Raw genomic sequence first — 11,628 nt, 5'->3', positions numbered from 1 at the left:
CTAAAGTGCATTGCCTGCTCAAATCTGAGAGTCAAATTCCAGCTCTCATATCTGAGAAAGAGAGAATGGAGACTTACAGTATCACACTAGTGCCCATTTGGGGAGTGAACCGAGTTCCCACATTGCTGTGTTTTTTTTCGGGAGAAGCTGGCATGGAAGCTTACCACTAATTGCTACTATTCTGCTATGTTTTGTAATGACAAAAGCAGTACTGATTCCATTTTGCAGCATATCTGATTAATCCTCTTGTGAGCATGACACAGAGGTAGAAACCCAACAGCTTTTCTGATGAAATAAAAATTCTCCACCACATTGCAGAAGAGCTCTGTGTAGCTGATTCTTGTGCCCCTCTCTTTCCCTTTCCTTTTTATCAGGAGTTTGTGTGGCCTGGATTGAGGAGGTATGAAGCCACATACCCCCATGTTTGTAAGTGGCTAGCAGGTGACCCTTCTAGCCATAACAGAACACTTTTTTGCAGTCTATCTGATTTTACCTGCTGTTCTGTTGCTGCCAAAGTCTGCAGTTTGCAGAAAGCTGCTTTTCTAACAGGCTTTAAGAATTTAAAATCCTATTCCTTCTACCTGCTCCCACCCACAGAGGCAGTAATGGGGATTATATGCAAGTAGTTTGGGCTATTGCAGTTTATCTCCTCCCAACTAAGAGAGGTTCATCATTATGAAATAGATACTGTTCTGCAATATGAACTTTGCCCTTGGAACTTTTGCAGTGCTCAGAGGAAAGACCTTGAACCTGGGAATGAATTAGGTATCTCACTGACTATGGTGGAAGGAGTCATCACAAACTACTTTAAAACCCTGAATATCCCACAGTGGCGTTTATTCTTTTCAAGTCACAATCTTATGCTGTTCATAATATAAGGCAAAATTTATCCAACTTCTGGACCTTGTGGCCAACCTGTGTTTTAAGACTTAAGAGCTGTTCAGTCCTAACCTGTGGATCTGAAGTGAGGAGGTGCTACGCTACCTCTCAGTATATTGCAGTCTGGCTTTTCCTCTGGGATTCTTGCTTGCTCTATTCTGTTTAGTTTATATTTGTAGATATTGGGTAACAACTTCAAGGTTATAATCTGGAATGTTTGCAGCTCAGGAAAGAGTTATCTAGTAATATTAACTCATTTATCTCTCCTTGTGCATCATAAAGAACAAATGTCTAATAAGGTGAATATTTAAAAGCTAATGGAAAATTCAGTGCAGGTGACTATACTGTAGTTTTTTTTTCCGTATAAATATATTAGTATCTAAGTATTTAAACATTTTTCATTTCCTTATTTATCATTTTTTCTCTTTCCTCTGGAAAAATAAAACAAGATTGAGAAGGTTTGATGAGCAGATGTTCTAGAGAAATACTAGTTTCTGCTGCTGGAATTTGCAAGCTCTTTGTTTATTTGAAAGATTGCACCGTCTGCGAAAAAGGGCAAAGCGCTTGACTCCAAGATCAGACATCGCCCCGTCTGTGTAGCCGAAAGTAAAGCAGGTTGATGCAAACGGCTCTGGGCGCTGGGCTGGATCCCAGCGGTTCAAGGTTAGCAAACACCCTTCGTTCTCGTTCATGGGTGTCTGCGCAGGCATCTGCGGCAGCCGGAGCCGCGGTGCCGGGGAGCTGGCACGCAGCACGTCCCGGCGGGCGCTCGTCGGGCTGCTGCTCATTGAGATCGTGAAGGCGCAGGCGGCCTGTCCCGGAGCGCCGCGGGACCGTCCGCGGAGGGCGGGAAACGGGCCCGGCCCGGGGGGACGCGGGCGGCCGCGCTGATTGGTCGGCTGAAGGTTGGCGCTACCGGCGGCGATTGGCCGGGGGAGCCGCGGGGCGGGGCCTGGCGGCGGGGCGGGGCCTGGCGGCGGGGGGCGGGGCCCTGCCGGGAGCCGTGGACACCGCCTGCTCGGGCCGCCCCAGCCCCTGGCGGCGCCGCCCGCCGCCCTCTTCCCCCCAGGATGCTGAAGGCCGAGGAGCAGGGCCTGGGTCCGGCCCTCGGGCTGCCCCTGCCCTGGGCTAGGAGTCGAGGCACCTCTGGCTGGGCTGCTCCAGCTGCCGGGCTCTTTCCTTAGAAAAGGAGGAGAGAAACACCCTCTAAGCTGGAGAAAAGGCCCGCGAGCAGAGGCCAGGTCTTCAAAGGCGGCTGCAAGGCCCCAGGAGCAGGGTGGTGAGGAGGAGGACCTGTTCCAGGTAGGAGCACAACAGTGCTGCCCTGTGCTGTCCTCCTGCAGCCCCTCTGCAGGACACTGCTTCAGCGGCACCATCCTCCTCCAGCTGCGCCTGCCTGGGCACAGCCTCCTCCAGCCCTTGTGCTGCAAGAGGCCCAGATAACGCAGCAGGCTGCAGAGCCCCTGGCCGCACACGGGGTTCAGTGCAGGCTTCCTGGCTCCACAGATTGGGAAGACGTGCTACATCTGGGTGTCCAGCGTCAAGGGAAAGGTCCTTGTGGATATCGGGGAATTCTGCGTGGATAAGGAGGGGAATACCAAGCCTGGCAGGAAAGGTACCACTGCCCTTTCACCAGGTGGCAGGCACAGGCTGTGCCTGGCTTGCTCCCAAGTGCCTGGGAATGGCACCTGAGGTCAGGACTGAGCTGTGCGTGGAGCCTGCCAGGCTTAGGGCCCCAGTTCAGCACATGCTTAATCTGAGCAGCAACAGCTGAAGGAAAGCACAAGGAATGGGCAGGGGCCTCTGCTGAGGAGCCTGGCAGGGCTGTGGCTGCTCTCGGAAGTGGAGCAGGAAGCTGTTCTGTAAGACTCGTGTTCTGTCTCTGATCAGCAGCCTTTTCTTCAACTGCTACCGGGGCAGAGTTGCAAGGTGGAGGAAGAGGAGGCAGCAAGTACTAGCCCTGATATTGCTACCTGGTGTCCCAATATTGACTGACAAACTTGGTGCAGGAGCTGTTAGGGCTCTAATGTGCTATGCTGTGGATCTCCCCGGATCCATAATGGTGGAGCCGTGCTTGGCAGGAAGAGGCTCCCGGACATAAACTCATTCTTCCCAGTCTGAGTAGGGACAGGAAGGTTAAGAGCCTTCTGGATCCCTGCTGAGACCCGTGACGTGTTGGTGTGTTAGGTGTGTTCCTTGCTTCCCTGGTAAGGCACCTGATGCTGTGAGTGGCACAGCTTGGGTGGCCCATTACAGCAGTGCTATCCAAGCAGCTGATGCCACAGAAGGCAGCAGGGGAAGGAAGGACATGTCTTTTTGCAGAGCATCTCAACTGCTGAGTCAATGTTCAGCTTGAGGTCATATGCTCAGGGACTCGGATGATATCTTTTGGATTTCACAAGCCCTGAACTGTAAGTCACTTTTCTCCTGCCCTGTGTGTTGCAGTGCTCAGCAGAGATTCAGTTAATGTGGGATTTCTGGGGAACCTTTCAGTCTTTGCTATTGATTTTGTGTCAGGGTAGATGAATTTCTTTCAGCTCAGTTTGCTTCATAACCGCTAAGCATGGTTTACCTTCCAGAAATTAATTTCCTTCGGAGAAGTTACAGCTATAAATTACTCACTTAAAGGGAACCACTTACCCCATAATGAAGGCTGGAAGCAAAGCTCTGAAGCCCTTCTATACCATTGGGGGCAGGAGGGATGGACTATAGTAGACTCCAGGCAGTGAAAAACACATTCACAATGTAAGACAGAAGATCTGTTAATTAAGAGAGATCACAAAGAAATGTTTTCATTTGAATACTGCCATTTATTTATTTATTTATTTATTTTTCTGCAGACTTCTTGGCCCTTGATGTTTATCTAGAAAATTTAATAAAGCTTGAGGCATATGTGTTTTTCTTTTGCTTTGTTTTGTTTTCTAAATGTGTTTCTTGACAATGTTTGGCGGGCAACAGCAAATGAATTGCCGTATTTGTTTTGTATGGTGGAGAGGCCAGTGACTCTATCTGTACTGAGTCTAAGAGGCCAGTTCTTCTCTACTGTATAAACTGCACTAGTGAACTCTGTTAGCAGCAGTTTTTGTAAGCAGAACTAGAGTAGGCACCATCTTATCTGGAAAAGATAGTATCCTATCTGCAGACTGGAGTAAGGCTTGTTAGGATCCCTTCACAGCTTATGGGGGTGGTAACTTTTGCTGGGGAATAAGCTATAAGGAGCTATGGGATTCCAAGTCAGGCTGACTGCGCTGTGTTTCGGTGATACCTCTTCATTTGGATGTTGAGGTGCTGATGCAGAACTCTGCGCTGAAAATACTGCTTCCATTTATGACCTCAGGCTCTGCATCAGATTGCAATGTTCTTTTCTGTAGCCAGCCTGAAGGAGCTGCTTGCCCTCTGCTCTGAAACATCTTCTGCTATTTGTAGGGATTGCCCTGTCTGCAGAACAGTGGAACCTGCTCATTTGAGGCTTGTTCTAATGAGCCTGCCAAGCAGCCCAGGGCATGGAAAAAACAGATTCCAGCCTTCCAGGTGTGGATGGCTGTCAGCGTACGCTGTGGTGTGCTCCAACTGCTCTGTACCTGCCACTGTCTGCCACTGAGTTGGCTATTGACTAAAACGATTGTTCTGCCTCACGTTGGCGTCTGTGTTCCCTTCATGTCCCATTCTGGCTATTTCAAGTACTTTTTTGGCAGGAGGAGGGGGAAAGGGGGTGTTCATGGGTTGCCTTTTTTTTCCCCTTCCTCCTGTCATAAAGAAAGGGACTTAGCAAGTGGTTTGTAGAGGGTGAATATGCACAATAAATGTGTTTGCATTACGAAAAGGAGATGTATAGGGTCTTGGAGGCTGGCAGCTTGACTCCTTGTTTCAGGTGTAGGCTGGTGTCAGATTTCTCGTTCAGAAGGAGAATGCTCTGTAGCGTTTATTCCCTTATGGTATATTCCCAATGATCTCGCTGTACAGAAATTATGTCAGATAGCAGTCTGCTTCAGGCCAGGAGAAGGGCAAGCTAGAAAGTGAATCATTCAAAGGAGTCTGTAATTAGGAGGCTTGTTAAATAGAGGGGAATTCAAAAGCCCAAGTAGAAAAGAAATATTCCTTGCCCTATAGTAGAGAAAAATGACAGGCTTTGGAAGTAGTAGTGAGAGGTTATTTTGTGTTTGAGATCTAAGTGGATCAAATGTTCAGATCAGCTGCAGCAAGCACAGCTTTCCTCAGCAAGGCTTTTCCAGGCTCTGCAACATCTTGCATCTTCCATCTATTTTAGGTTCTTCTTTGCCCTGGTTTCCATAGTATCTGAATGCTTCCTGCTCTTAAATATATTCATCTGACACTTGCTGCACCTTGGTGAAGTAGGAGGTACTAAGGCCCTTAGTCTGTAGAGATGCAGAGACTGAGCCAGCTCAGGTTTGTGCGAAAGATGTGGGGTGGCAAATCTGGAATTTCCTAAATGCTAAATTTAACTGATGGATTAGTCTTTCACTGGGCATAGCAAGAGGGGAAGGAAAATCCTTCCTCATAAAACAGCACTCCAAGGGTTAGTTAAGAGACAATGTGCTGTAGCTGCTTGGGATGGATGGGAAGGCATGTGGGATCCATAATTGAGGCATTTCCCTTTCACCCTGCATTTCCCTGCTCTCTGGCCATGTGTGTCTCTGCTTCTAGACAGTGAACGCAAGCTGTGTATATGACTGACCCAAAGACAGGCTGCTCTTGCTGTAAGCTTATTCCTCTGGAGTATCCCTGACACGGTGCCCCAACATGTTTAGAGACTGAAGATAATGAGAAGATAAGTTGGGGGGTCTTGGCGGGGGACCCCAAGTTGGGGGCGGAATTGGGGGTAGCTTGCTAGTAAGAGAGGAACAATGTCTCTGAGAAAACTACCCAAGAGGCAGAGTCTCAAGGCAACGCTGGCAGTGCAAGACATTACTGAACTAAGCAATGACAAAGGACTCGAGGCAATCTGCTTTTGGGGGCACTTTCTCCGTTTTGTTCCCTCCTCTTCCAGCCATCACAGGTCTGAGTTTTGTTGTGTTGTACCCTGCATGCTCTCCCTGCAGCCACCTCGGTGGCAGATGGGACATGTTTCCTCTTCATCTGCAGAAGTGACCCAGCTCACTTGATCTTGCTGCCTGTCCTGGAGATCTGCTGTACTTTTTTTTCCCTGTCACACAATTTTTTATTTCTATTTTTCTTCCCTAGTCTGTCTTTCTCTCTGAATCTCCATCTTGATACTATGGCTATCTTTTAGCTACCCCTTAATCCTGTTGCTGTAGTATATAATTCTCTGTTTGGCTCTGTAAACTTTCCAGGTGCTGATTGACAGCTGCTGTATTTTTCATTAACCAGCAGTATTTTTCCATTTTTTTTTCTCCTCCCAGTCAGGAGTAATTATATGTCCATCCATAGACTCCAAAAGATGGGACATATTCCCTCTGGATAGATGTTTTCTTCCTGAGGTACTGGTTCTCTTCAGTTGGATATAAATACAGAGCTGCAAAACCCTGTACTGCAGCAGCTGCTGTGAGAAAGCAGGCTGGGCATGGAAAGGTGGTTGAAGACATGACTTGCTTAGCCATGATTCCTCCAAGGTAAGGTTTGCTACTGCTGTGATAAAGGTCTCCTGTTGTTAAGGTTACCCCACCTGTTTGCAGCTGTGGAAAAAATCAGGACAGCTTCACTTGTCACAGACTTATCAGCTGATGCATTTGTGGCCTCTGAGGAGCTGGAAGAGCACTGGCAGCCTCTGCAAGAGGTGCAGAGAGAGTGTGGAGAGCTTTTATTTTTTGGGGTGGCTTTTAGAATCATAGAATCATAGAATCATAGAATGCTTAGGGTTGGAAGGGACCTCTAGAGATCATCTAGTCCAACCCCCCTGCATACGCAGGGACACCTAAAGCACGTGGCGCAGGACTGCATCCAAGCGGGTTTTGAAGATCTCCAGAGAAGGAGACTCCACAACCTCTCTGGGCAGCCTGTTCCAGTGCTCTGTCACCCTCACTGTTAAGAAATTTTTCCTTAAGTTCCTATGGAATTTTTGATGTTTCAGTTTCCGGCCATTTCCTCTAGTCCTATCAGTGGCCACCACTGAAAAGAGACCATGACCGTCCTCTGCACTCCCTCCCTTGAGGTATTTATATACCTCAGAGTGGTTCTGCCTAGTGTGGCTCTATAGAAGGTTCTTGCAAAGCTGTGCTGTGGCTCCTGGATCCAGGCTGGGCAACAACAACGTGAGAGCTGTTGGGAGACTGTTTGAGTAAAAGCAAAGTCTGCCTTGCCTGTTGACCCTGCTGAGTTTCCTATGGAGCTGGGGATGGCAGGCAGGGCCAGGGAAGAATGTGCACAAACATGATCTGATGGACTGGGCGAGCATTTGGCCGCCTGCTTGCGAGGAGAGAGATGGTGGGATGCTGTGTGGAAGGGTGATAACAGGGATAGGGCAGGAAGGATGTCCAGCCACTGCAGTGGGGAGCAGGGAGATGAGGATGGGCTGGGGCAAGAGTCCTGCAGGGACAGCAGGAAGATCCTAGCAGAAACAGAGCTGTGCTACTCTGCACCGCCCGGGCCCTGACCCCTGCCCAAGTCCTCCTGCAGTCTGCAGACCTCTGGCACTAGGATGTCTCGACAGCAAGGATGCTGGAGCAGGGTCATGGCTCGTGTCATGGCTGTGGGATGGTGGTAGAGCGGGGCTGCCCATCTCCAAGCACTGCAGGCCACAGAGATTGCCAGAAATTGGGCAGGGGCTGGAACACTTCCCTGTTGGGGTGGGCTGCCATGGAGATGAGGAGGGTCTGGCCCTGGGAGCACTAGGTACCGCCTGGATGCAGATACGGGGTTAGTTTTGGAGCATCCAGTGCAGCCTTGGCTGGGCAGAGCTGTCACTGCCTCCTCCAGCTGCACTTGCAGTTGAAGGCTGGGCTGCTGGGGAGGGGGCTCTGCCCTGGGCACTGGCACAGACCACGGCCCCCTTTCCCTCCTGGCCTGACCCAGCTGCCCTCCATGCTGTGCAGCGGCCTCCCATTTCCTAGAGGCGAGGGCAGGCCAGGAGCTGTGGAGGGGGCAAAGCCTGGCCACTGCCCTCTGCTCTTCTCTCTGGAGCACTGGGCAATCTCCTGCTTTAAATCATTCTGTTGCCTCCAGCCCCCCGTGCTGAGACAGTAGGAAACAGAACGAAGGGAGCCAAATGCTTTCAGCGGTGGTGGAGGGAGGTGGTTGTAGCTGGCCTCATCTTTGGGTAGCAGCATGGACACGGGCCCCTATTTTGGGGAATCCTCTAGTTCCAACGCTTATGGCTACCAGGAGCACTTCAGGGTGCCTCTGCCTGGGACACGGCCCCCTCACGGGGTCTCCTGCTCTGTCGCAGGGTCTCTGCGACCGTTCCAGGTGCTCCTTGGCAGACCCCTCCTGTTTGGGCTCACACTCCCCTCCCAAGGGGGCCTGGGGCTCCCCGGGGTCCTGGCTGGGGTCCTTGCAGCCTTCCTGACGTCCTCTCCATGCCTGTGCCTTCCGTGAGCTCCCCCCGTCCCTCCCGGGGGTTCCTGGAGGGTCCCCACGCTTCCTCCTGGCGTCCTCTCAGGCTCACGGCTCCCGGGGTCCCCGTGCTCCCCCGGGGAGCCCCCTGCGACTACAGGGGGGGTACCCTGCTCGCTCGCGGAGCTCCCGCGGCCCTTCCGGGCCCGCCCGACACGTGCCCCGCGCGGAGCCTCCTTCCCCGGGGCCGATCCCGCGCCCGACAGGGGTCGCTGCCGAGCGGCCCTTTGTGGCGCCGCGGCGGCGGCGGCGGCGCTGGCGGCGGGGCTGTTCTCAGCCGCTGCCTCCCCCGTCCGCCCGCGCGCGCCGGGCGCGGGGCATGGCCAGACTCCGCCAGGGCGAGGCGAGGAGGCAGCCGCCGCTCTCGCCGCCACCGCGCCGAGCCTCCCCCATGAGCAGCAGCGCCGGTGCGGAGCCCCCCGCGCAGCCCGACAGCATGAAGGACCTAGACGCCATCAAGCTCTTCGTGGGGCAGATCCCGCGCAACCTGGAGGAGAAGGACCTCAAGCCGCTCTTCGAGCAGTTCGGCAAGATCTACGAGCTCACCGTGCTTAAGGACCGCTACACCGGCATGCACAAGGGTGAGCGCGGCCCTTCCGCTCCGCTCCCGGGCGCGCTCCAAGCCGCCGCCTCCGCGCTACCCTCCGCGCGGGGCCGCCCCCCTCCGCCGCGCACCGCTCCGCCGCTCGGGGTTCCCCTGCGGCTGCCCCCGCAGTCCCTGCGCGGCAGCGGCCGCAGGGCGCCGGCTTCGGGGCTGCCCGGGGCGCTGAGCGCGGCCCCCGAGGCCCGGGCAGGGGCCCCGGCGGGCAGCGCCCGCGCCTCCCCAGCCGCCGCAAGGCCCGGTCCGGCCGCGCTGCCACCTGCCCGCGCCCCGGCGGCCCGGCCGCGGCCCGGCCCCCGCGCTCCACCCGGCGCCGCGGCCTGAGCGGCCGCGCCGTCACACGAGGCGTTTGACAAAGGCATCAACGTGCAGCCCGGAGCACGCGGAGGCCGTGGCGGAGGCTGGAATGGGAGCCCTCCCTCGGGGGCCAGCAACCTTCCCTGGGGGGTTAGACCTCCTCCCAGGCTGAAATAAAATGGTACAGTATTAAAATCTGCATAACAAAGAACAGCAGCTGCAAATCTGCGCTTTCTAATGGCATTAAGGATAGATAAGGGGCCTTCCTGAGCCCTTCATCACAGAAGGGCCTTGAGGGGATGCTGAAAAGTTTGAGAAGGCTTGTTTGGCTGTGCTTATTGTTGTGTTTGAAAGCTGTGGCTTGGTAAGTTGTCACGTTTGGGATGTCAGCTCCCTTCGGTGGAGCAGTTGGAGCCCTTCCCCAGCAGGTGTTTGGGACTGGGATTTTATGGTGATGATAACTGCTGCTCCCGCAGTGGGTGAATTCACAGGGCCCATTTGCTGTGAGATCCGAGTCGGTGATCTCAGCACCACTCCCTGGCACGTGTAGAGCAAGCCTGGAGGAACTTTGTTCCAACAAGGAATAGTAGGCTCCCTATTGTAAGGAACAGTAAGCACCTTGAGCACGGATGGCCTTAAATCTGGCCCTCTCTGCCCTAAAATGATTTGTGATGAGGTCACATGGTTGTGCGGACAGGAGAGGGTGGGAGTTGCCTTCAGTCCCAATTCCTCTGACTTAAGATTTAGGGTAAAAAGGCCCTGTGTGTGCTAAGGCAAGTCCAACATTCCCAGGCTAAGCAGAGGTAAAAGGGAAAATGGAAGATTGGTTTTATTTCTAAACAAAAGGCCAAACCTTACATCAGTTTAAAAGGAAAACGGTCCTCACTGAAGACTGTGGGAGACAGGATGGTTTGAACCTAACCAAAGAAGTATGTCTGGCTTGGGATTTCAGAACCAAACCACTGTGTGCTCCGGTGTCTACGTGTGTGTGGGGCTGAGTCCAAACCTCCTGCAATATGACAGTGAGCAGCCAGGTTTGAAACCTGTTGGGGAGGAGAATGGGCCTCAGGCAAGAAGCAAGTGCACGTTTCGTTGCAGTTGGCATGTTAAATAGCGGCTGTTTGTGACTGGAGGTCAGGTTCCAGGCAGCAGGTAGATTCCAGGAATCTGCCACTCACATGTGGAAATCGGACGGGCCAGCACTGGCATTAGCCAGATCTGTGTGACATTAACTTGCTGTTAAATGCAAAATTCAAGCAGCAAAACAAATGTATTCATTTGGTTTTGACATTTTGAGCAGATACAGGTGTTGGTGCCATGTTCTTTCCGGAGACATCCAGGTTGTTCTGGTTGCTACCGTGTTTTTTTCACACCTTTGCTTTCTTCTGGACTCCCTGTTTTGTGCAAATGGAAGGGCTGGGATTCCTTATTTTATGGTTTGATATACTGTCCCCCAGCCTAGTTTGGGACTAGACATTACACATCCCTAACAGGCCCAGTGTGCAGGGAGCGTTAGAGCTGCTGTCCCTGCAGCCCTGGCCCTGCCTTCCCAGCCGCACCACTGGGTCCCGCTGCCTGGTGCGCTTGCTGTCGTGGATGCCAAGTCCCACTCGCCATGTGGAACCTCATCCAGGGGAGCCACTGCTGCCATCAGCCTCCACGGGGCAGTTGGGCAAGTGGATGCCCAACACTTCCCTGGCTGAGCCCTTGCCATTGCGGGAGTGCATGGCAGGCAGGAAACATGGTCAGGGAACTGTCCAGGGGTTTCCAGTCACATAATTAGTGATTGGCTTTGGTAATTCCACGTAATTATTCACCCATCCTTACCACATACTGGAGCCATAATTTTTCTGAGGCTGCTGTAAGAGCAGATTCAGTTTTGTCTCCCTGCGTTCCCTGATCTGCAGCGAGATCCAGCTGACAGATCACATGCCACTTTACTTTTTTTCCCTTACTTTCCTAAAATGGGGAAGAGAGATTAGCTGAGAAGCCAGCGCGCAGCATGTCCCCTTGTCACCTCCTGCAGCCTGACGTGGGGAGCTGAGCAGCTGCCTCTGCCTGCAGGGAGGACGGGGATGGAGAGGAGCTGCCAGGACAGGAGGCTGCAGGTCCAAGGGCTGTGCAGCCCCCTGGGCTGTCCTACTTGGTGGCTGGGAACCCACAACTTCACCATGGAGAGAGGAGGGTTTCACAGGCTTCGTAGAAACATGAGCACCATTTTGAAGTGTTTCTAGTGTTTGACTATTCGTGTCCGGGGTCGTAGTTGATGCTGTTCCATCCCCCTAATGCTATTCAAGATGCAGTTTTACTGTTTATGTTAA

At 52.8% G+C, this 11,628-nt stretch overlaps 1 protein-coding gene across 2 annotated transcripts in view; it reads left to right on the top strand.

Moving 5' to 3' along the window:
* Positions 1-8,728: 8,728 nt before the first annotated feature.
* Positions 8,729-11,628, top strand: part of CELF5 (CUGBP Elav-like family member 5) — a 29,479-nt gene continuing 26,579 nt past the window's right edge. For both annotated transcript variants that reach the window (XM_088535742.1, XM_088535741.1), the window contains exon 1: positions 8,729-8,990. In XM_088535742.1, coding sequence (XP_088391868.1) covers positions 8,729-8,990 — 262 coding nt within the window. The remainder of the gene's footprint in view (positions 8,991-11,628) is intronic.

This window comes from Tinamus guttatus, unplaced genomic scaffold (assembly GCF_059628265.1).
Source record: "Tinamus guttatus ecotype Peru unplaced genomic scaffold, ASM5962826v1 Tinamus_guttatus_pri_ptg000643l, whole genome shotgun sequence".
Taxonomy (NCBI): Eukaryota; Metazoa; Chordata; class Aves; order Tinamiformes; family Tinamidae; genus Tinamus; species Tinamus guttatus.
This window is presented reverse-complemented; position numbering and strand designations above follow the sequence as displayed.